The following is a 26,830-nucleotide window of genomic DNA, read 5'->3' on the forward strand; positions in this document are numbered from 1 at the left end:
ATGTCTCCGTGAACCAACGTCTGGTGCGGCGGAGAGGAATGGCCTGACAATGCTAAACGCTGAGATAAACAGCTGCTAGGAACTATTAAAGACGGATGGCGGAGTTACTGCTCTCTCCCGCTGGTTTACAAAGATTTATTCCCAGGCGTAAGGACCATTACAGATGGGAAATGGGACGTGGAAACTCCATAATCCATGTGGCAGCACAAGCAGTAATGGACACGTGAGGATTTCCAGGATCTACGGTAATTTGCAGCGCGCAGAAACCCAGTTTACATATGGTGACATGCTCTTTTCGTGAAAATGGAGGACTGATCTCCCGCTGGTGATGAGATACTTAGGCCCTAATGAATAATCAAAGGAAAACTTGAGATTCCCATTGTAATTATTCATTACAGAGTCCTCCAGGTTCACTTATAAGGCTGCCAGCCAAGAGTTTGTAGGTGGCGTGAGATCAGAAGGCGGCCTAGCAATCTGCCAGGATGTGTACGCTCTTATGTCCCAGTATTCATTGTCCTGAGATAGAGAGGGGTTGTCCGACCATTACATGTTATATTCACTGTACTGGGCAAAAATAATGAACAATCCAGTGAAGAGTTATGATATTTACTTATTATAAAGTATAAGTTATGGCGCCACCTTGCGAACAATGTAATGTGCTTGTCCGCTTACTGGTGGACACACATGCTCAGTCACTCTCCCCACATCCAGGTCTCTGCATAGTGACTCTCTGTTCTCTGCAGGGCAACCAAAAGAAATAGGTTTCTGCCCTTCTTGTCTATGGCGGTATAGCTGAAGAGAACCCTACTGAAGGGAAGTAAGAAGGGGCTATATAGTCAGAGGGGGAAGGAGATTGATTCTGTGCAGAGTCTCTACAGTACATGACAGTATCACTGAGCAAACTCCTATTATAAGGAAGTAAGAGGGGGTTATATGGTAGCTGTCAGAAGGGGACTAATTCCGTGCAAAGTCTCTACAGTACACCAGAGAAGACTCATACAGCAGGTAAGTAAGAAGGGGCTATATGGTTAGCTGTCAGAGGGGGAAGGAGACTGATTCTGTGCAGAGTCTTTACAATACATGACAGTATAGCTGGGAAAACTCCTACTGTAGGGATGTAAGAAGGGGCTATATTGTCAGCTGTCATAGGGGGAGGAGACTGATTCTGTGCAGAGTCTCTACAGAACGCAACAGTATAGCAGAGATTACTCCTACAGCAGAGAAGTAAGAAGGGGCTAAATGGTCAGCTGTCAGAGGGGGAAGGAGACTAATTCTGTGCAGAGTCTTTTCAATACATGACAGTATAGCTGAGAAAACTCCTACTGTAGGGAAGTAAGAGGAGTCTATATTTTCAGCTGTCAGAGCGGGGAGGAGACTGATTCTGTGCAGAGTCTCTATAGTACACGACAGTACACCAGAGAAGACTCATACAGCAGGGAGGTAAGAAGGGGCTATATGGTTAGCTGTCAGAGGGGGAAAGAGACTGATTTACATGGCAGTATAGCTGAGAAGGTTCCTACTGCAGGGAAGTAGGAAGGAGTTATATGGTCAGCTGTCTGAGGAGAAGGAGACTGGTTTTGTGCAGAGTCTCTGCAGTATAGGGCAGTATATCTGAAAAGGCTCCTACTACAGGAAAGGTAAGAATGGGCTATATTGTTGGCAGTCAGGAGATAAAGGAAACTTATTCTGGTCACACTCTAAAAGTCTGCTAGAAACTAAAAAACGAAGATCCAAACAAAAGAATTGGAGCCCCGACCTTCTATTACAGCATTTTATTAATCAAATGAGCATTTAGCAAATTAAACACAGATATGGTCCTCCAACTATAACACATGTAGGCCAAGTCTACTTAGTGACCGGCACAGGTCATATTATATTGCTGCCCACACCGGACTAATGCCTGTAATATAGGGAAGCAAATCAATCACAAGCACCATTTATCCACAATCATCATAACCAGCTTAGATTACAACCATTAAATGTGTTGCCTATAAAGGGAGCGCTATACTCTGGTGATTTAGCTCGTACACGGGGGTGATTACAAAGGAAGATTTAGCGGATGCATGTCATTACTTCCCCAGAAATTAAATTACGCCAGGCGACAGAAAAACCCACAATGTTAAAATATATGAAGTATATATATATATATATATATATATATATATATATATATATAATGTAAATTGCCCAGCTCTGATTTAATGTAATGGTCTGGATTGCAGCAGCGCCGATGCATGTAAGTGGTCACCACTAAATAATAATTTGCTAAATAAATAGATTTATCCGCGTTTTCCCAACTGTTTTACTGGGGGCTATGATGCATGTCAGAACAGAATGGTGCATGTGTGCCCTTTACCGTTCTCCTGGGCCACCTCGAGGCCGGCAGTGTCAGGACTCAGATCTCTCAGCACCTACTTGAAGTCTTCTGTGCCAAGTGTTTCACTTTCTGTTCTGCCCTCCTTCCAAGGGTCCTCTGCCCAGTGTTTCACTTTCTGTCTTGCCCTCCTCCTAAGGGTGCTGCGCCAAGTGTTTCACTTTCTGTTCTCCCCTTCTCCCAAGAGTTCTCTGCCCAGTGTTTCACTTTCTTTCCTGCCCTCCTCCCAAGGGTCCTGTCCTGTGCCCACTTTCTCTCCTCTGTCACACTCTTCCCCCTTGGCCTTCATTCCCAGTGTCCTCTGTCCCGTCACTGCTCCCCCGAGTCCTCTGCTGCTCTTTCCCACATGCTGTGTCTCTGAGCTCTTAAGTAGCCTGCACCTTCTCTCCAGCCAATGCTCTGCAGTCTTAGGCTTTAAAAGGACCTTCCTGCGCCTCAGCAATAAAGTCCTTTCAGTACCAGTCAGCTTTACGGTGCTCTGCTTTGTACTCTTTGGTATTGTCTGGCCTTATATACCCATCTGCTGCCCATCTAGTCCTTCTGCCTTATTATGGTATTGCTGAACTCTGCCAGCCCAGACCTCATCCTCTCTGGATGGCAGGACCTTCCCCCTCTGCAGTCTATGATTTTTGCTTGGTGCCACACATCAGTATCTCTCTCCTTTCCTCCTCTCTGACTTAAATTGCCTCCGCATCAATGCACCTTCTCTCCAGCCAACGCCTTGCAGTCACAGCCTTCATAAGGACCTCTATTTTCCTATGCCTGAGCAATAAGGTCCTTTCGGTACCAGCCAGCTTTACAGTGTTCTGTTCTGTAATCTTTGGTATTGCTCAGTCTGATTTTCTGACCTCATATACCCATCTGCCGCTTATCTAGTCCATCTGCCTTATTACTGTATTGCCTGAACTCTGCATGCCCAGACCTCATCCTGTCTACTGTTGTGAACGTACTCTGGGTGCCCTGACCTATGCCAATCTTAGTTTGCTTCTGCCTGAACTCTGCCAGCCCAGACCTCATCCTGTCTACTGTTGTGAACGTACTCTGGGTGCCCTGACCTATGCCAATCTGAGTTTGCTTCTGCCTGAACTCTGCCAGCCCAGACCTCATCCTGTCTACTGCTGTGAACGTACTCTGGGTGCCCTGACCTATGCCAATCTGAGTTTGCTTTTGCCTGAACTCTGCCAGCCCAGACCTCATCCTGTCTACTGTTGTGAACGTACTCTGGGTGCCCTGACCTATGCCAATCTTAGCTTGCTTTTTTTCCTCCTAACTTTGTGCCATGTAATGGTTTATCTGTCAGTTGTTGCTACCAGAGACTACCCCGAAGCTGCAACCTGCGAATTGTCCTTGCCTCATTGCAATCCCTTACTTATTGCTCTCTGGTTTAATCAAATACAAAATTCGTTGCTGCCTAATGGACCCACATCCTTTCTAATACCTAGTGATTGGTGGCCCCTTATTCTGTTTTGGTTTGTCTCGTGCCTTGCGGGTACTTCACCATCACTGGTTCTTAGCCAAATACTACGACTCAGCGCTTACAGCCGTTAAAAGGATCTTCCTTCCTCCTCTTCATCATCAACTCATTAAACCCATATTAGGTTAACCCTTTATGCTCAAGACATTGAGGTATTTTAAGATCTTTTAAGACCTTCTAATATTATAAATTTTTGTATATTTGGACATAGGGCAGAGGTAAGAGAATGAATTAGTGAACGAATCATGTGAAGACTTCTCCATGTCTTCAGGAGGTTTTTACCCACAGTAAAGAGGTAAGACTATTCAACGAAAAAGAAATGTGAGATGTCTTGCGGAATATTCCTGGGGTAGAAACTGTACCGGATAGACCAAACCTAGAGGATAATTAGACGTGTGTACGCGACTGCTATCTAACCACCACAATCCCACTAAGGAACTGATGGTGGATTAAAGGTCAGCACTGCAGGCTACACACCACGGGGCCCAACCGGGGACATCTTCTTCTAAGTCTTCTTTATGTACACATGGGTTTGGGGTTTTTTAGAAATATAATGAGAAGTGTTTTGGGCTCAATTTAGAATTGACCCTATTATGTGTGTTCTTGTGTGAGCATGTGTGGGAGCAAAATGTGTTCAGGTGTATATGTGTGTGTATACAGTATATATGTGTGTATATGTATATATGTGTATGTATCTCTCTAACTGGGGACACAGAAAGCCAGTCTATGCATGACAAACATGTGAGTTTGGTAAAATGGTTTGGTTTTGTGTCCTTTGACCCCAGCAAAGGCAATCCCAAGTACAATATCACACTGTATAATTGGCTTTGTGCAATTTTAGCCTATAGAGAGTTTTGGAGGTCAGGAGTGTTTTTTACAGCACAGGGTGTTCAGGGTAGGACTACGTTTCTCCCATAGACTACTCTATGGGACTTGCCAGAAAAATTTCATGACCGAAACATAACATAAAAAAATCTCCATGAAAAAAAAGTTTGAAGTAATAATTCTGGAGAAGTATATATTGTGATGTTCCTCTAGACTGAATTGGCATCTAGGTGTTAGTAGTTGGTGTTGTGTCCTTGCATTGTCAGCACTGATTGGACAATGTCAGACGGTGTAGGGGCACGCCACTTTGACAAGAACAACAGTAACACCCAGTTGTCAATCATTCAAAACTATTCAGGAAGAATAAAACAGGAGCGGCCGTATACAAAGCTAAGAGGAAAGAAGCTCCAGAATTGTTATTTCATGCACAATACAAGGATTTACTAAAACATCCATGTCAGGAGAAGTAAAGGGGCCTCCCTAAAGTGATTCTCCCATCATGTACATAGCATAGGATATGGCATATGGATATGGCATATGCATAGGATATGGCATATGCATAGGATATGTTTTATACATGCCAGTCCAGTCTCTGGGACCTGCACCCCTAACCTTGCCAAGCAGATGCTGTGAATGGAAAGATGGCTGAGCATGTACATCTCTTTCCATTCATTTATATGAGAGTATTCAAAAGGGGCGCTACTGTATGTATCCTAAAAGGAGTTAGCCCATGAGTAGATGGTGGTGGATGGTGCTACCATTCAGTTCAATGGGAGTGCAGGAGACAGCTATGTTCAGGCTGAATGTATAGTCTGGGGAAGGTGCTCCTAATCATGGAATAACCCCTGTGAAGACACCGCCTTTGCAAGTCACCCGTATCCAGTTTGTAGAGTCTTATAAACTGCGCATGCTCCACATGTACAACATCTCACCTACCCAACCAACCAGTGTCCTGATCCGGATTGATGAAGGGCAATAACCCTGAAACAGCTGTCTGCAGATGTCTATGATTGCTCTTCCTTTTGGAGGAGATATTCCGTTTTGGTTTTAATACCAGATCATGTCACTAGGATCCTTGAGAACCAGGTAATTAATCTATAGAGAACTACCTTCCAATAGGTGGCGTTAGTGGATGTTGTCTTGTTTCATTCATGGAGAAATTAGTTGGAAATTTTTCCCAAAATTCCAGCAAATTAGCAGAGAATGTATGGTCTGCACACCTAAAAAAAAAGGTGGCTGCAGAGACCGTCTTCTTAAAGGGAACCTTTTACCACTTCCATCAATCCCAACTCTATGCAATGTTCATTAGGCTCCTCTCCGCTTATTCTGCCATAGTTATTTTTTTCTCTAGCCCCTTCCATTCTGGAGAAATCATTGCCATTAGAGTGAGCACCAAATATGCTAATTAGTCTCTATCATTAGGTTGGCATTCTCAGACAATCTGCTCCAGCCCAGAACCTCCCACCTGACTGTAAAGAGACTAATTAGATTATGGAATGCTGAAATTAGCAGCGATGGTTGCTCAGGAAGGGTGGGGGCTACAGAAAAAAATCCAATTGTGCCAGAATCAGTGGAGCAACAACCATTGAGGTGGTTAAAGGTCCCGTTTAAGGAGATATAGGCTGACCCTGGAGCTCTCATTATAGTGAATGGAGAGATTTGTGCGATCTCAATGCAAGTCTTGGTGAAGGACCCACATTGATAAGTTATTTATAGCATAGCCTAAACTATACAGGGTTTATTTATTTGCTATTATAAATTGTGAGAATAAGGTGATAAAAGCAATGCACAAGCATGAAATATATAGTCAGGCATGGGTGAAGTCTCTGGTCCAGTTTTGGAGAACATTGCAGCACCTCACTTTCCTGCATTGGTAGAGATGTTCCGGTTTGATCATATTTAGTCCATAGGTCATCAATTTGCACTTTTGCAAATTTAGCAAAACTGCAGAGCTGGTGTCACTTATGCTGCCTCAGAACCTCTTTATGCTTTTGATTATTAGATGCAATATTGCGATAAGAGCCCCTTTATCAGATATACTGTTATATAGTTGAATAAGTTATTTTACATTGCATTGCATTACATATATATATATATATATATATATATATATATATATATATATATATATATATATATATATTACATTGCATCATATTCTATATTACAGTACATTATTACACTACATTATGTTATATACGCCTTTCCTACATGCACTTATAAGACAACACCAGACATGCACAATGTATTTTCACATTTCTGCTGAGAATTCCTCCACCCTACATGCAGCAAACTGGGTACAAAAAAAGCCTTGCAGCCCACACATTGCGTAACTCGCAGCATACATGAAGCAGAACCAGAGATGATGGCAAACGCCTGCTAGAACGCTGGAAATCACTGCAGAAGCTCCTAATGCGATCGTGTCACTTGTTAATACGCTTCCGTAACAAGCTCCAGTCTAATTGACACTTAATTTGTTAAATGTATCACGGACAAAAATCCAGCTAAAATTAATTTCAAGCGGTTGAAATAGTCGCAGCTAATACATTACTCGCACAGCAAACTCCCCTGGTGATCGTGGAAGTTGCAATTTGCAAATTGAAAAAAAATATCTTCTGCAAGCAACGTTGCAAAATCCTAAGTCCCAGGATGCCCTGACAGCCTGCTGGGAGTTATAGTTGTCTCTGTGGCTTTCCAGCTAAAGGTCTGCAGGGATGTTAAGTCTTAAGATGGCACAACAAGGGTTAAGGAAGCAGATGATCCCCACCCCCCCTCTGTCACCGGTGTGTACAGGAATAGTTGTCTAGGTGAGCGAGATACATTGACTAATGCAGGTAATTACCTTCAGCTCTTCTCCCCGTCCTGGCTGAGAGTGCTCATCTCTTCTCACACTATATTCCCTGCCTCCAGTATCCTCCTCCAAAATATATGCTAGATGCTATTGCTTCTGTGCTGCAAGTGAGTGATCTGCCAATAATGGCCTGCTTACTTATTAAAAAAAAAAGTCTCTTAGCAACCATTTCTTAGATCTTAATGTGTAGCTCCTCCAAATATGAATCATTACTCCATCTGTGCTTTGACAATAGTCTTAAAATAGTTCTTATATGTCAGGTATGGTCAGCGTCGTGTGTGTTACTGGGGTGGAGGAGGATGCTCGGCTTCGCAAATTTGCAGGACAGGTAGCGGACAGGGGACGGTAAAGTGTCGGCTCAGTGTATGGCCGTGCTGGCGATATCTGGACTGTAGGTGCTTGAAGAATCCCTGGGTGGTGGTCGGACTATATCGTCTAGGGAAGAAGAAGTGGACTCAGCAGACTGGACAGTCTTAAAATCATATTACTCAAGAATGTACCCTAAAGGGGGCCGCACCTTAGATAGTTTTAAGCCAGTGATGACGAACCTTTTAGAGACCGAGTGCCCAACCTGCAACCCAAAACCCATTAATTTATCACAAAGTGCCAAAACAACAATTTAACCTTAATAATGTGCAGATCCACAAGTGTGGACAATTACAGACCTGCGAAATATGGTCATACGAATGGGGCTTTATAGAGCTTTCTGCTCCACTGTGACCCCCACACAGTCCAATCTGCTTCATAGTGACCCTTACACAGTACAATCTGCTCCACATGGCCCCCACACAGTATAATCTGTTCCACAGTGGCCCATACACAGTATAATCTGCTCCACAGTGACCCCCACACTGTATAATCTGCACCACAGTATAATCTGCTCTACAGTGGCCCCCACACAGTACAATCTGCTCCACAGTGGCCCCCACACAGTACAATCTGCTCCACAGTGGTCCCCCACAGTATAATTTGCTCCACAGTGGTCCCCACACAGTATAATCTGCTGCACAGTGGCCCCCACACAGTACAATCTGCTCCACAGTGACTCCCACACAGTATAATCTGCTCCACAGTGGGCCCCACACAGTACAATCTTATCCACATTGGGCCCCACACAGTATAATCTGCTCCACAGTGACTCCCACACAGTATATTCTGCTCCACATTGGCCCCACACAGTATAATCTGCTCCACAGTGGCCCCCACACAGTATAATCTGCTCCACAGTGGCCCCCACACAGTATAATCTGCTCCACAGTGGCCCCCACACAGTATAATCTGCTCCACAGTGGCCCCCACACAGTATAATCTGCTGCACAGTGACTCCCACACAGTATAATCTGCTCCACAGTGGTCCCCACACAGTATAATCTGCCTGCTCCACGGTGGTCCCCACACAGTATAATCTGTTACACGGAAGGGTGCCCAAAGAGAGGGCTCTGAGTTTATCTCTGTGGATTTTCTGCTTCAATTACAGCTTTATGGGAAACGCCAACATTTCCATAGATATAATTGACATGCTGCGATTTATGGGTTTTTTTTTATTTTTATAGAAGACCTTTCATGTCCTCGGGCAAATGCGCTTTTATATACCGCTAGAAAGTTGACAGTGTGCTGAATTCTGTGCACTGTTGGCTTTCCGGTTCTGTGCCCCGAGGCTGGAGATATCGGTCCCATTAGTTTCAGTACCGATCTCTGCCCACTGTCAGAAGGGTGTTCCTGACAGTGTAGCTGGGCTGTGAGGAATGCCCCCCATGAAAGTAGTCGTCCATAGCTCTGTACGATCAAAGGGGGCGATCTTTACCGCCTATTGATGACACTGAGTTTTGAGGAATCCCCAGTATAAGTCTATGGATCAGTACAGCCGGTAGGGGGGGGGGGGGGTTCCTCACAGCCCTGCTAGACTGTCAGGAACTCCCTTCTGACAGTGGGCAGTGATCAGTGCCGAAACTACCAGCACCAATATCTCCAGCACCGGGGCACATACCAATAAAGCTGACAGAGCACTGTTGGCTTTCTAGCAGTATATACATGTGACGTGCAGGAGGACATGAAAGCTCCTCTTTAAATCACAGCTTGTCCATTGCAGATATTTTTTCTGAAACGTGAATCCCATCCACTTTGCAGGGATTTCAAAATCTTGCCATTTACACTATGTGGGTTCCCAGCCTTTCAACGCCTCCATCAGTTTCAACTTTTTGCATCCTTCAATAGGCACAGCTCTGATTCTGGTGCCGTTACAATTTTTTCTCTAGTCCCCACCATTCCTGAGCAATCACTTCAGTTAATTTCAGCACAATCACACTCTCCACTATTATGTGTGCGGTCCTTGGCTGAGCCAGATAGTCAAGCAACACCCACAGCAGACACCCTATTTGTGCTGAAACTAACTAATGATTGCTCAGGAATGGTGGGGGCTAGAGAAAAAAAAATTCAAATGGGCTGGAATCAGTGAAGAAAGGCCTATTGAAGGAGGCAAAGTTGGAGGTGGTAAAAGGTCCCCTTTAACAGTGTTTTTTTACAAGCAATTTTGGTGGTATTTTTTATTTTGTAATCTTTTGTGCTTTCATCTCTTTCTAAAAGAATCTATAGAACAAAAAGGGAAAAAAAACATCACACCTCAAGCACACTGGTACAGTCCTGATAATCCCTGCCCCCATTGGCGTTTGCACCTAATTTATGACAAACTCAATGGGGACTCTGCACCTAAACTGCCAGAAAACTGGCGCGAATACTGATAAATCTGATTGGGGTAATGGCCCTGGCCCACCACCTACCCTTTGAGGGAATGAGTGTGCAGAAACAAAGCTTAAAAAGTTGTCAGATTTTTCTGACAACAACCTAAAACACTTCACACTTGACAAAAAACATGTAACGCCAGGCCGTACCCATCAGTGGGGATGTAGGAAAACAGGAGCCAAAGGGATACAAAGCTTGGGGATTAGGGGTGTCCTGGTACTCACATCCTATCTTATTAATATTCCATAGGTAAAAGTGATGAGAATCCCCCAAAGGAGGCGCTATAGTGCAGCCGAGCATGAAGAATACAGCAGACAGGACTCTAATGAACGCTATTTTGCCAGTAGGATGGCGGCCTCCTGCTTTATCGGTGATACTGTCAGATGTTCAGATCACATGCAACATCTCAGCGATCATAAACTGATGGCTAGAAATATAATAAGAAGCCGTTCTCTTGTTTTCCCGCTTGGCTGAATCCACATGTGGACAGTATAAGAGCGCAGACTTGTTAGCAACGAGGCAGAAAGCTGAGTACAAAAGATAGTAGCAAAGAACCCCCCGACATGGACTCCAGCAAAGAAGTTTATATATCGTGGCTCCTATTTATTTCTGAATGTCTTGTAAAAACATTAAAAAAAATAAATCACATTTCAATTCACAATTCAAATTCACGCCCCATTGCATTGATAATGAAACAATTTTTTTTTTTTAAGTGCAGAATTCAGAATTTATACATGTAGCCACCCTCATGGAGCTTTGCATTAAACAGTATTTCACTCTGAAAATCCTTGCTGTATATGTTTCATTAACGTTTTTAGGAAAGCTGTCATGTATGTATATGAAGTTACACTATATCTGGTCATTGTACACTCACCAGCCACTTTATTAGGTACACCATGCTAGTAACGGGTTGGACCCCCTTTTGCCTTCAGAACTGCCTCAATTCTTCGTGGCATAGATACAACAAGGTGCTGGAAGCATTCCTCAGAGATTTTGGTCCATATTGACATGATGGCATCACACAGTTGCCGCAGATTTGTCGGCTGCACATCCATGATGCGAATCTCCCGTTCCACCACATCCCAAAGATGCTCCTCTATTGGATTGAGATCTGGTGACTGTGGAGGCCATTGGAGTACAGTGAACTCATTGTCATGTTCAAGAAACCAGTCTGAGATGATTCCAGCTTTATGACATGGCATTGCATTATCCTGCTGAAAGTAGCCATCAGATGTTGGGTACATTGTGGTCATAAAGGGATGGACATGGTCAGCAACAATACTCAGGTAGGCTTTGGCGTTGCAACGATACCAAGGGGCCCAAAGAGTGCCAAGAAAATATTCCCCACACCATGACACCACCACCACCAGCCTGAACCGTTGATACAAGGCAGGATGGATCCATGCTTTCATGTTGTTGACGCCAAATTCTGACCCTACCATCCGAATGTCGCAGCAGAAATCGAGACTCATCAGACCAGGCAACGTTTTTCCAATCTTCAATTGTCCAATTTCGATGAGCTTGTGCAAATTGTAGCCTCAGGTTCCTGTTCTTAGCTGAAAGGAGTGGCACCCGGTGTGGTCTTCTGCTGCTGTAGCCCATCTGCCTCAAAATTCGATGCACTGTGCGTTCAGAGATGCTCTTCTGGCTACCTTGGTTGTAACGGGTGGCTATTTGAGTCACTGTTGCCTTTCTATCAGCTCGAACCAGTCTGGCCATTCTCCTCTGACCTCTGGCATCAACAATGCATTTCCACCCACAGAACTGCCGCTCACTGGATGTTTTTTCTTTTTCGGACCATTCTCTGTAAACCCTAGAGATGGTTGTGCGTGAAAATCACAGTAGATCAGCAGTTTCTGAAATACTCAGACCAGCCCTTCTGGCACCAACAACCATGCCACGTTCAAAGGCACTCACATCACCTTTCTTCCCCATACTGATGCTCGGTTTGAACTGCAGGAGATTGTCTTGACCATGTCTACAGGCCTAAATGCACTGAGTTGCCGCCATGTGATTGGCTGATTAGAAATTAAGTGTTAACGAGCAGTTGGACAGGTGTACCTAATAAAGTGGCCGGTGAGTGTATGACTTATATTCTACAGTTTTAACCAGTTGGAAATTGTAGATCTTTCTCAACTGGTGGTTGGAGAGTAGCTGCAATATCCTGCACACAGTAAATAGAGAAGAATCTGCTCTATAAGGCTAAGTTCACAAGGGGGGCGGTAGGGCAGATTTTGGCACCAAGAGTGAAGCGGGGAGCCACATCAATCTTGGGGCAAAACCCGCCTGCCACGACTTTCGCAGCTTCCGACAGTCGTGGCTTCCGGAGCAGGCTCAAATGAATGAGCCGACTCTGGAGGATGCTGCCACCAGGTGGACGCCGCGGCTCATGGAAGAAGAAAGGGCAGCCCGCTTATGGAAAAGAGTAGCCTGGCGGTCTACATAGACCACCACTGTGAGGGGGCGGATTATGACGTCCCCTCTATGCCCGTGTGAACGAGCCCTAACAGTCTCTCATTCAGAAACAGTTCCAGGACCATGCAGAACACATATAGAGAAGAAGTGGTATGTCTAAAGCACTTTGGTTGTGGTACAAAGCTTCTATTCATCTCCAGCATTAGTGTAAACCCGTCTTTCTTGCACTTCCTGCTCACTTATCTCTCCCCTCTCCATAGCCTTCTAATAAAGATGACTCGTGTGTGTCATGTGACCCACATTCTGTCTCAGAACACAAAGATTTTCTGAGTGAAACTCAGTTTAGCGCGGGGGGAGCAGGGGACAGCATATAGGTAGAAAGAAGCATTTGTCTCTTATAAGATATATTACAATCATCTATATTACTCCTTTAGGCAATGCTGGAACAACAGGAACTATTTGTGTCTCACGTTAAACGTTGTTGACCCGCACCTTTAATACCATTAAAAAGTCAAGCTCATACCTGGAACGGGGTCTGACTGTTGTAATTCTTAATCTCCTTATTAGCTCCTCTGAATAAAAGGACCCGTGCGCAGCTGTCCTGTATAAAAGAGAACCAGAAACCTTATCAATACAGACAAAAACTTCCAATTCCTCATTACTAAAGATGCCATACACATTTGCAATTTGTCCCTCTCCCCATGAAGGAACGGTTGGTTAGATCAGGTTGGACAAGCTTTTTCGAAATTGCACCCGTCATCTGGGCATTGTCATACTTCTCAACACTGTCTCATGTGCTCTAGCCTCTACTCACCAACAGGGGCACTCCAACCACCATCAGGCTGATGCCCTGATGCTGAAGTGCCCAGGGACATACTACTGACACTATCTTTCACTAGGACCCCCACTGAAGGGTTGGTTGAGCTGACTACACCCAGCATAAGCCCAATTGCGACTAACTACTACTCCCATCCTCCTGCATTCCCCCCAGAGTTGCCACGCCATTAGCAGTTTTCTTATATATTCATTCAATAGTCAGCAACAGTGAACTTTGCTGTTGATTCTCTGGATTTCCTATCAGTAATCGTTTGGATGAAATGGATTCCAATCCCAATGTTACTGTCACCCAGCTCGCCAACCTGTGATATATCTGCTATCCGTTTCTCCATATCTATCCTCCTCAGCTATTTATGTTACTTTGCTGATTCTACATCATTGCTCAGCACTGAGGGGACTGCGTCAGACTCTCAGCTAACAAATTTAGACCTTTAATTAAACTGCATATGCCTTTAATTAGACCAGTCCCCTTACAGAACTGCGGCATTCCCACTGGGTACAGACACCGCACCTAGGATGGAACCAGAACAAGAACGTGTCCGCTAATGAAGGGCTTTGTAAACAATAAAAATGCATCGGTAGCATATACAGGTAATAGATAAGTGTACGACTCTCCGAGACAAGAAGGTTGATGGTTAGAAGATTGATATGACATGTACATGTAGTTACCTGATTGTACAGGGCACAGATGTGAAGAGCCGTGTTTCCAGAAGCATTCTGCGCCCCCATGTTTGCTCCATAGAACAATAAGTGTTCCAGATGTTGGTAATGGCCGTATCGACAAGCCTGTGGACCACAAAGAACCTTAGTAACAGGAACACGTTACAATGTGCAATGCAAGTGCAACTTCAGTTCTCACATTCATGCACAAATTCATTGAAATGTTCAATTTACTGCGTACTATTCTGATGTGGATGCGGATTTACATCTTCAGAGCTCATGCACTTTCCATATCCAAATTTAGTATTTGCGTGCTTTATACCTTTAAGGACACTGTATGGATAATATGCTTCCCTTACTAATATGAAGAGGAATATAGGAATAGTATAGGGTCTTATTATTTCTCAGGCTAGAAGGAGGAACAGGAAAAGAAGGAGAAGGAGAAGAAGAAGGAACAGGAAAAGAAGGAGAAGGAACAGGAAAAGAAGGAGAAGAAGAAGGAACAGGAAAAGAAGGAGAAGGAGAAGAAGAAGGAACAGGAAAAGAAGGAGAAGGAAAAGAAGGAGAAGAAGAAGGAACAGGAAAAGAAGGAGAAAAAGAAGAAGGAGAAGGAGAAGAAGGAACAGGAAAAGAAGGAGAAGAAGAAGAAGAAGGAACAGGAAAAGAAGGAGAAGGAGGAGAAGAAGAAGAAGGAGAAAAAAATAATAATTGTAACCTAACTGACAATAAATCTACACCAGAAGAAATCCTCTGATATAATGGTCATGTTCATTAATACATACACTATTATACAGGCGTACAGTTGTATACGGTGACCACAGTATAAAATACAATCTGCATGGTATAGCTATCTATATTTTTACTGTGTCCCTCTGTATAGGAAAGTACAGCAGATTATGTTTTCCGATACCATTAATGAGGTATACCAATACATACTGACCCCAAGGTATGCCAGGGGCACTATTGGTACCTGCTGGGTGCATAGAGACATATGGAAACATTTGTCAGCAGGGCACAGGACTCATTGCCAAATGTAAAGTGGCAATGAGATGTGAAGAGACCCTAAGGTTCTGTGACTTCTTCTAAGACTTTGTCAGAAGTTGGGAATATTTCCAGTAAAGCTTCACCAGGTTCTTACATATGTCACCCATTGTCTCCAGTTGTTAGACCGTGCAGCATACATTTTTAGTAATCAAATATAAAGGGGAACCTACAAACATGCTGGAGGCTAAAAACACTTTTTTTTGCCTCCATGGGTTGACATTTGACTTTATGCCAGGAAACACAACAAGCATAGCAGTCTGCACAGAGTCTTATATTATCAGTGACTGGTTTTGCTGGTCTGATACTTGTCAATCGTCACAAAACAGTTTGACAGAGTTGTGAAGTGTAAGAGACTCTAGATATCCAGAACGTGTTGCTGTGAGCCTTGTGCACCAGTAGAGGCTGCCAGAGGTCCAGTGTACACAGCCGGGGAAACTCCGCATCCAGCAGGCTCCTAATTCATCATTTACAAGGAGAAAGTGGCTGATCACTGTCTCCATCAGGAGCCCGGCGTGGTCAGACAAGGCTCACAGCCGGATGAATCTTTTATGCACAGGCTGTATAGTACAGACCGAGATAAATAGACAACTGTGGACGCCCAGGGCACTGAATAGCAGGGACAGAGCCATAGACTGACACTAGAGCCATACGTGAGACTTGTGCCTCATACCCGGCCATCTATACTGCGCTCACTCTACTATTTCTAACTCTTACAGATCTGTTTTATATATATGCAAGAGATCAACTTGGTGCGTTTATAAGTTGGAATAGGTAGACTTGTGTCCTTACCCAGCTTTATATACTACTGTGTTATCATTGGATAGGCTTGATTGGATGCAACCATAGCAAACGCTCACATCTGGATACAATTATAGCAAATGCTCAGATCTAGATACAATTATAGCGAATGCTCAGATCTGGATAAAACTGTATTGAAGACTCAGCTCTGGATACAACTATAGCTAACGCTCAGATCTGGATACAACTATAACGACCGCTCAGATCTGGATGCAATTATAGCGAACACTCAGATCTGGATACAATTATAGCTAAAACTCAGATCTGGATGCAATCATAGCTAACACTCAGATCTAGATACAATTATAGCGAACACTCAGATCTGGATACAACTGTAGTGAACACTCAGATCCGGATACAATTATAGCGAACACTCAGATCTGGATACAACTGTAGTGAACACTCAGATCCGGATACAATTATAGCGAATGCTCAGATCTGGATACAATTATAGCGAACACTCAGATCTGGATACAATTATAGCGACCACTCAGATCTGGATACAATTATAGCTAAAACTCAGATCTGGATACAATTATAGCTAAAACTCAGATCTGGATACAATTATAGCTAAAACTCAGATCTGGATGCAATCATAGCTAACACTCAGGTCTAGATACAATTATAGCAAACACTCATATCTGGATACAACTGTAGTGAACACTCAGATCCGGATACAATTATAGCAAATGCCCAGATCTGGATACAATTATAGCTAACGCTCAGATCTGGATACAATTATAGCTAATACTGAGATCTGGACATAATTGCAGCAAATCCACAGATCTAAATATAATTGTAGCAAACACTCAGCTCTGAATACAATTATAGCAAACGCTCAAATGTGGACAACACTGAAGCAAACACAGCTTTCGATACAATTGAAGCAACTGCTCAGCTCTAGATACAACTGTAGCAAACACTCAGATCTGTTCAGATTGTAATCCAATATGGATTTCCACAGCACAAATCTGAAAGTGTATGCTCTGATTTCTACTTTGGGACTGCAGTGGGTGCGCTGGGCGGGCGGATTCACTGCACATTCGCCAAACCATTAGTCTTATGAAATTCACTACGGCTCTGATTTCTGTGGTGTATTTTTTTTCTCCCATATTACCACAAATCTCATTCCCTCTGATGGGACTGTGAACCATAGCGTATTTTTCCTGCTCCGTTTCCGCTTGGCGTGCCCTCTGCCTTAGGCACTGAAACCGTGTAAAAATTCCCCTGCATGAATAAAGTTTAAGGGCCTGTTCAAATGGCAGAATTTGGAGTGGATTTTGAGGTGAATTCTGCCAAATTTTACTCTAAAAAAAATACGCATGTAGCTGAACAATTCCACAGCGGTTTGTGTGACTTCCATTTCCACCAAGTGAATGTACCCCAAGACTAGCACAGGGTTGCCCCAGCCATATTCCCCTTTGCCTCCACCCCAGCCATATAATACACAGTGGCCCTGAGCAGTGGGCGCCTCCTATGATGTCACTCATGATAAAATCCTACTCATGTATATCCAGAGCATCAGACTGTTGTCTTCAGTTAACCACTCATCCTCGTCTCTCCAGCTCTGAATACGTGCCAGCATGTAAAATGGCATTTGGCACGTTGTAACGGTGGGTATATTGAGCACTATTAGTCTCACACGGAGTAGTATCTGCGTTAATGGATGTGTATGGCGAGAGCAGGAGGAGGACTTGGCAGGACGTGGAGGGAAAGCGATCCCATTAGCGGTGGATTCCTTGTTTACAGGTCCGCTACGTATTTAATTAAGAATAAATGATGTTGTTATGGCGCTGGACACATTATCGCCACGGCCCTTACCGTGACCCAGCTTGCTCGCCTCGGCATCCTTGCTGGAACTGAGAGTAATAGGCAATATGTAATCGTCTCTCTGCAGCCGGAGCATAAATCCTGGAGCAAAGCATGGACTACTATCTAGATAACTCCATGAATGGTTGTGAGGACCAATAAATCCTCTGCCAGGTACATAACGCTGGCATATTAATAGCCGCTACATCCATAGTCATGTCATGTTTACCACAAAACAAATGACAGCAGCTGATAGCGCCCTTTACTGGTGCACCTCATATATCTGCCATGCAGCGCAACGATTAATAGGCTGGAATATTGTAGGCAGGTACAAGGTGACAGCAATGGAGGAACGACTGGAAACTTAGAAATGTATGTATAACAAAAGATATACAGTATACAGCACAAGAAGTACAATGTACATGATATACAGTATACAGCATAAGTACAATGTACATGATATACAGTATACAGCACAAGAAGTATAATGTACATGATATACAGTATACAGCACAAGAAATACAATGTACATGATACAGTATACAGCACAAGAAATACAATGTACATGATATACAGTATACAGCACAAGAAGTACAATGTACATGATATACAGTATACAGCACAAGAAGTACAATGTACATGATATACAGTATACAGCATAAGAAGTACGATATATATGATATACAGTATACAGCATAAGAAGTACGATATATATGATATACAGTATACAGCACAAGAAATACAATATATATATATGATATACAGTATACAACAAAATATACACAGTATGCAATGCTGAGTGACAACAAGTGCAAAATAGAAGGAGTCACTCACTACAGCCAATCAGATTTGGAGTCACCCACTACAGCCAATCAGATTTGGAGTCACTCACTACAGCCAATCAGATTCGGAGTCACCCACTACAGCCAATTAGATTCGGAGTCATCCACTACAGCCAATCAGATTCGGAGTCACTCACTACAGCCAATCAGTTTCGGAGTCACCCACTACAGCCAATCAGATTTGGAGTCACCCACTACAGCCAATCAGACTCAGAGTCACCCACTACAGCCAATCAGATTTGGAGTTACCCACAGCAGCCAATATGAATCAGGATTAGCCACTGAAGATTAAAGACCTGTCCTAAGGATAAGTCATCGATATATTAGTCTTGGAAATTCTCTTTAAAGAGAAATGTACATGAGGGAATGCACCTTAGGTAAATGTAGACGAACACTCAATTGGTTGACAGCTATTCCACCCAGTTCCTCAGCATTCACATGAACACTCGGTTCGGCATACATGTTCTCAATAGGATGAGGGCAATAAGCCTCTGCTGGCCATTTCTAGTTTTCTATAGATGTGTGCCTTGACAATATTATGTGATGTCCAGATGACATCTGTACGTCTGTATCTTGAGGACAAAAGGATCAGGATTTTTTTTTTAAATAATGCCCAGAACCTTCTTTTTCCGTCGAGTCGGAACATCGTCATACATATTAGATGCTTGACCAGTCCAACCAAGATATTGGTTCTGGCGAATGTTTGTGTATGACCACCTTTAACCCCTCGCTAACATCTGCCATAATAGGACACAATTACTTTAATAGAAGACCCAATGAGCCCTCACCTGGTGGATCTCCTGCCAGCCATTCTCATCTTTGCATCCCACTGTTGCGTGCTCATGCAGCAAAAGCTCACAGCAGTAGGGATCTCCACCCACCATGGCGGTGTGGTACAAGGGGGTCAGTCCTCGGCTGTCCTTGTAGTCAGGGGAAGCTCCCAACTCCAACAGAGTCTGCAAGGGATACAATAAAGGGTTAAATCAACCAGAAAGCAGCAACATCTCTAGTGGACTTGAGTTACATCACAGAATAGAGACCAGAAACACTCAGAAAAACATGGCTGCTTTCTTTCATAAACAGCACCACATGTGTCCACAAGGTAATGTGCGGTATTGCAGCTAAGCTTCATTCACTACAATAGAGATGAGCTGCAATACCAGACAAAGCAGGTAAACCTGAGAAATATATAAAGAAATCTTCTCTTTGTGTCTCAGGAGATCAGTCATCTCCTCCTCCTCACTTTCCTATGCCTGGCTGTAAGACAACCGGCTGGAGCAAGAACCTCCCCCTTGTCCCTGTCCGCAGAGCATCGCTCCTATTTGGTCTCATTTTAAAGTAAAACCTAAGAAATATATACAGAAAGCTTCTCTGTGTGTCTCAGGAGATTAGTAAGTCCCCAACTTCTCCTTGTTGTCCTATGGATACCTGCAAGGCAACTGGCTGCAGCAGGAACATCTCTCCTCTGACCTTTCTGCAGAAGGACATTTCTGTTACGTCTCGTATTACAGTCAAACCTAAGAAATATATAAAGAACTCTCCTCTGTATGTCTCTGGAAATCAGAAATGTCTTCCTCCACCTCCTCCACACTATCATTGGTGTACTTGTAAGACAACTGGCTGCATCAGGAGCCTCCCCCCATCCCCAATCCTTTCTGTATTTCTTTTTTGTCTCATATTACCAATAAACCTAAGAAACATATAAATAAATCTTCTCTGCATGTCTCCAGTGGAGGTCAGCGATGTCCTCTGCTCCTCCATGTCCTGTGCCAATCCGCAAGACAACTGGCTGAATCAGCCTCCCCCATTCCCAATCTTTCCTGCATTTCTTTTTTGTTTCATATTACAGTTGAATCTAAGTATATACTAAAAATATACAAATCTATTCTCCAGGATGTAATTAGAAGAACAGTGCACTCTGTATGCTGCCCTCTAGGGGCAGCCCCTTAACATCATGCATGACTCAGTTAATAAGCCTACTGACATGATGTGGGGTTTATTGCCAAATTAGTATTTCTATTCCAAAAGGAACAGATTCCCAGCTATGGACAGCGCTGTTTCGGTCTTTTGGACCTCGTCAGCATAGCGCAGGGATACTAATTTAGCAGAGTGAGAGACTATAGACCAGGGTTAGGGGATAATCATACACATTAGGGAGAGTGTGTGCCTACATAGGCGTACGGAGACTAACTAGGGATTCTGGTTAAATCTAAGAAATAGATAAAGAAATATTCTCTATATGTCTCCAGTGGAGATCAGCCAAGTCCTCCTGCTCCTCCATGGTCCTGTGCCTACCCGCAAGACAACTGGCTGCAACAGAAGCCTCCTCCCTTCAGTCCGCTCTACAGAAGCACATTTTTACTTTGTCTCATATAATAGTTAAAGCTGAGTAATATGTATAGAAATCTCTGTGTGTCCAAGGAGATCAGCCATGTACTTCTCTCTGCTCTATGCCTGCTTGAAAGACAACTGTCTGCAGCCTGATAGTAGGAGGCATACAACCTCTCTGGATGGATATTTCTACCTTTTTTATTATATTATAGTTAAAGCTGAGAAATATATTAAATACATTTTCTCTGTGTTCCAGGAGATCAGTCATGTTTGCCTCCTCTTCCTCACTGCTCTCTGCATGCCTGCAAGACAACTGTCTGCAGCAGGAGCCTCCCCCTCAGCTCAGTCTGCAAAAGGACAAAAAAAAATTAAATCCCTCCTCTTCTTTACACCCCACCCACATTAACCTTGTGATCCCTGCAGGATTTCTACTAGATTGATTATATCAAGTTCATGCAGAAAAGGTTAGAAAGATAGGGTGTCTGCCTATAAAATCGGAGGCACTGTATGAGACCCTAGTAGTTTATACATAGGGCTGTTTTGAGGTCTGTGCAAAGTCCTAAAGTCAGTGCAACAGAGGACACCAATGAAAAGAACATAAAATAATATTACAAGGCTCACTCCATTGCCCGTTTTATATTGTTTCGATCTATATTTGCAAAGATGTCGAAATATAAATGTATATAGAAATGAAAGAAGAACATCAGACTGCACAGCAGGAGCAGCACTCTGAATAATGCTGTAGTATGGTGCAGCCTCTTATCCATAGGATCTAATTGCATCCAAGCATTAAATCCATTTAGTGACCCTAATCTGTTCAGTACGCCCTCCTGATCTGCCGTATAATGTGCCGCATACAGGACAAATCATCAGCAATTTCCATATCTTTTTTTCGCCAGGTGCATTCAGAGAAGGCAATATTGAAATGCAGAATATTGCCAGGAACATGGAAGCTAATGGAAGATTTCAAGACAGGTGACCCAGTAAAGAGCAGAAATATATGGAATTAAATTCAGGCCATGAGAAACCCTGGAGGGGCACCTGATACTGGCAGATGAGGAACAGTCGGAGAAAGCTCAGCAGTGCGACAAGTAACCCGAGGGTCAACAAACCGAAAACTATCCTCATTACAGGCCAGGGAGAACATGGAGGGCACAGAGACCGCTACAGATGGAAGACTGAAACTGAGTACATTATACAGGGGAGGTAGAGAGAGATACAAGATAACATAGGCAGATATTAGAGAGATAGATAATAGATAGATAGATAGATAGATAGATAGATAGATAGACACTATAAATATATATATATATATATATATATATATATATATATATATATATATATATATATATATATATATATATATATGGCTGTTTATGTGAAAAGGGCCCACACTGTCGATATGGAGTTCTTGGTATCATTGTAACGGTTATGGTGTAACATTGTCCGAAACATATTTTTTAATAAATAAATAAATAAAAAATATTTTTAAATAAAATTTTTGCATAAAACAAAATTGTGATTTTTTTTACCCAAATATGTTTTGGACTATTTTCTCTATAATTAGTATCGACGATCTGGGCCCTTTTCACGTAAACAGCCACATATATATATATATATATAACATTTGAGATTCTTTATCTATCTATCTATCTATCTATCTATCTCCTATCTATCTATGTCCTATCTATCTATGTCCTATCTATCTATCTCCTATCTATCTATCTATCTATCTATCTATCTATCTATCTATCCTCAGTAAACCTCTACAACAATACTACGTCCTGTGATTACTCATCTGGCGGTTTCTATTGTTCTTAGATACAATCTGAGGCCATTGTGCATTGTATGTGAATGTGTTTTCTTATGGCTCAGATGACAAATACCTGAACAAACCCGGCAGACACACCTGCAGGCGGGGGCAGAATACTGGATGGATGACGGCAGGTAAACAGTAAAAATACATATTAACACATTTCCCATAATTCTTGGTTCGGGGCATGAAGGAAGGAATGTTACTGCCAGCAATGTAGTAAGAGGGATGGGAAGAGCTGGTGTCTGTGACTGACTGCCAGGAAGAGCAGACAGAGGGAAGAGGACGGAGAATTTCAGCAGATCTCTTCCAAGTGAGACTACACAAAATACTGCACATAAAGATTCTGGAGTGTAGTCCATTAAAGGGACATTAAGGTTATTTCACATTACCCATACTGCCGTTCCTCTGTTATTCCTCCTGAATATTCATAATAAACTGACTGATCATCAAGGGGCGTGTCCCTACATTGTCAGCACAGATTGGGCAGGAATAGGCTGCACAGGGAAACACCCAGCTGTCAATGTATTCATAAATTTCCAGGAGGAATAAAGAAGGAACGACACAAGACTAAATTGTAAGAAAAGAATTGCAATTTCTTGCGTTTGAAAAAGAATAATTGCATGTAGTAAACATTAATTTTTATTAATAAATGTTGTTAACTCCTCGTTGGAATCAGATTTTCTGAAGGACTTAAATAATTTATTTAGAGATTTTCCCTTGGCGTCCGTTAACCAGATCTTAACCAGAGATGTATGAGGGATGTGACAGGCAGAGCTCGTGAGAGGAGCAGACAGGCCTCCCGTAAGAGGTAAGGAACCCGACAGGGGAAGATAATAGCAAGATTTCTAAAGAGAAAAAAAACGGCAAAGAAGTCAGAACTTCACAGACACCTGAGACGGAGCAACAAAAGGCCAAGCTCTCCAAGAAGCCGGAGGATTGTCTGAGTCATAGGCTGGGAACAAATGGAAGAAGGGTCAATTGAAATAATACACAGCATGGATGTAACTAGCATAGGGGCAGGCCGGGCCTTCTATAGGGGCCCAGCGGAGGTTTCTGCATTTTGCAGGGAAATTTACAAACAGGACTGGGTCAGCGGCTGGTGTAACTACAGGGGTCACAGTGAATGGGCCCATAGTTTACTCTCCCCACTCTAGAGCTGGATAAACTTCTTTGATCTCCTTCCTGATCCCCTTTGATGGCTGGCATTGTACATTCATTCTCCCTGCCCTCTGGTGCACTGGAGTGAAAAACAAAAATGATACACAGCCTTCCACTGTCAGAAAGGAGAGAATTAACACTAATTGCAAAAATAGCAGTTGATCCGCAGCAAATAGTCAAGGAAGGATTCTGCAACGCAAAAGGGGGAAGAATTACTATGTGGGGGGCACTCACTAGGGATGGGAAGCTTGTGAGCACAGAAACGTTGTAAAGAAGTTGTTATGGTGGTCTAGGCTGGAAAGAGAAATGTAGATGCTGCTAAAATATGTGGTTGTGAGTATAAGTTGCGCAGGGCTCCCGAGCTGAAGATTTGCACCAGGGCCTGTGAGTGTCTAGTTGCTTCCCTGGGTTCACCATGAGGGTCTTAATCTCTGAATGGAAACAAGACTGCTCTCATTCACTGACAGAAAGCACAGATCTGACCGAATCTAGGCCAGGTCTGTGTCAGTATCAATATAAAAATCATTTATTGACTTTAGAATTTCACGGCTGGATGGACCGGAGGAGGCGTCATTGGTCAGCAGAGGATTAGGCTTCTGTGCTTGTACTTCAGCTCCGGTATCGGTGAATCATCGGGTTTATTTTACTCATGTGACGCTCAGAAAAAATTTCCAGGTTTCCGATGAAGTCGCTGAATTAAAAGCTATAACCGTGTGATCCCAAGGAATCGCTCATGTAATAACAAAGCGCAGTCGCGCGTTTCTTCAATTATGTAGATTGTGGGTGCTTATGCTTTGTTGACATTGAAACAATGTGGCATTAATTGGGATGGGGAGAGTCGTGTTGTTTAGAGGTAGGATCGGAGGGAACATCAGCTTTTACAGTATACATATGTAATATATAAGGTGTAGTATATATATATATATATATTAGAAATAATGGCAGCTGGAAGAAACCAATGCCTCATATGTAGTAAGGAACAATAGAGTGGTTATGAACTCCCATACAAATGAATGGAGCATGCTGGGAGTTGTAACGTCACAACGGCCGGGGTGCTGATCCCTGCTTTAAGCAAAAACCATGCCTCTGATTATACTAATAAGCTGAAAGTCACAAGTGTATTGTTCATGAGAACACATATATATTATATTTATTGTGTACAGAATACATGCTAGTCCCATAAACCCCCACGCAATAAAAATGTCAGGTCTAATCCAACTAAAATAGTTTTTTTTCCCCGGATTTCCAGTCTGCAGGGATCTATTTTATCTTGAAAAAAAAAATACATTTATTTTCCCGTCAGTTCCCGGCTCTCATGATAATCCGATTTCTTTGCCTTTTACAAAAGTAGAAAACTGCCCCTATATCTATACAACAGATCTAGACCGTGACTACTATGAGGGCGACATCCTGAAGGGTTAATCGGAACATTTTGGAGGATCTGGTTTCCTTCACGAGATGTCGTTTTATCAAGATGAAGACAAACCCAGAAGAGGATATGACAGCAACAGAAATCGTCTCTTAGGCTTCCATGCAGTGCATACGCACTGTGTAATTCTTCCTTTTTCCTGTGATGGCGCTGTCGAGTCAGCAAACACTGACTGCCAGATTTAGGAGGATTTGATACAATGATACTGAGGACAGATGAAAGATATGCCAGATTTATCATCCAGCATTGGTCACTGTCATATTAGTAATTCTGGGCCTATGTCTCCTTACAGACAGCACCTTTACAGGTATAAAGAGACAAGCATGCGCCCCGGGAGTTCTGGGGAAAGAAGTGCAAATCAATTCTACTCTAGCGCCACCTTTTGAACGGTTGCTCTGTATACATACATGTCTAACTTACAAAGAAGCCTTGGTACACAAAAGCTAAAAGTAAAGTAGAGAACCTACCACGAGGGCTGTCTGTGTCCTTGCCCGGGCGGCTTTGTGCAGTGCGGTCATGCCTTCCTTGCTCCGGAAGTCGAGGTGAGCGCCGCCATTACGGAGAGCCTTAATCACTTCTAAAGAATTGTCCAGTTGGGCGGCCAGAGATAGTGGAGTGTCTGGAGGGAGGAAGAAGAAGAAATACAGATGACAGGAGCCTAGGAGCAGATTCTCTTCTGTATGACAACCTTAATGTATGAGCACAATAAAGTGAACCCAGCTTGTAATATCTTCCAAACCAAGACACCACTGAAGGCAGCCGGCATAGTCCGTATGTATGTAAGAAAACCAATATCCTACACTACAACCTGCAGAGATCAGTATTTAGGATCTGCATTAGGTTATAAAGGGCATGTCCATCGACAAAGGGGAAGACTACAGAGAGCTCCTAGTGGGTAGGGCACAACCATTAAATATTTGCACCTATTCACATCACCCCAGTATTCTTACCACCAGTTTCTGGATCATGGTAATTCGGGTCCAATCCCCGATCTAGCATTTTGCAGACTTTCTCCACTGAACAGTGCTGAATGTAATCCATAAATTTCCGTAAATTAGCCTGGAAATATAAAGAAATGGTATAAAAGTCATCCTCCAAGTCTGTCTGCCGATACGCCTATTAGTATAGCCATAGCTAAGAAACATATTACTAGCATGGCGTTATCCCAACCCTCATAGTGCGAATATAGAGATGGAACAGAGTGAACGCCAACATTTTTAGCTCAATGGCCTGGTGATATTGTCACATATCAGAATAATAAGATCTTTACCATAACCTATGTGTGTAACGACACTTTCTACTATTATATAAGACTAGCCTCTGCCCTGTTGTTGGCGTCGATGTTCCGCCTATATTCAGCAAATTGCTGCCATCGGTGGTTCGCCTGCTCCTATGTTTCAGCAGCTGTCAAGCTGGCCTGCTGCT

General features: G+C 43.1%; 1 protein-coding gene across 1 annotated transcript in view; it reads right to left on the bottom strand.

Moving 5' to 3' along the window:
- SHANK2 (SH3 and multiple ankyrin repeat domains 2) overlaps nucleotides 1–26,830 on the bottom strand; it is a 282,554-nt gene that overhangs the window by 182,975 nt on the left and 72,749 nt on the right. Inside the window, exons 5-9 of the mRNA XM_075281002.1 lie at nucleotides 26,356–26,464; nucleotides 25,873–26,024; nucleotides 19,457–19,624; nucleotides 14,185–14,301; nucleotides 13,202–13,279 (exon numbers count right to left, since the gene is read on the bottom strand). Of these exons, the coding sequence (XP_075137103.1) occupies nucleotides 13,202–13,279; nucleotides 14,185–14,301; nucleotides 19,457–19,624; nucleotides 25,873–26,024; nucleotides 26,356–26,464 (624 nt within the window). The remainder of the gene's footprint in view (nucleotides 1–13,201; nucleotides 13,280–14,184; nucleotides 14,302–19,456; nucleotides 19,625–25,872; nucleotides 26,025–26,355; nucleotides 26,465–26,830) is intronic.

This window comes from Leptodactylus fuscus, chromosome 7 (genome assembly GCF_031893055.1).
Source record: "Leptodactylus fuscus isolate aLepFus1 chromosome 7, aLepFus1.hap2, whole genome shotgun sequence".
Classification (NCBI taxonomy): domain Eukaryota; kingdom Metazoa; phylum Chordata; class Amphibia; order Anura; family Leptodactylidae; genus Leptodactylus; species Leptodactylus fuscus.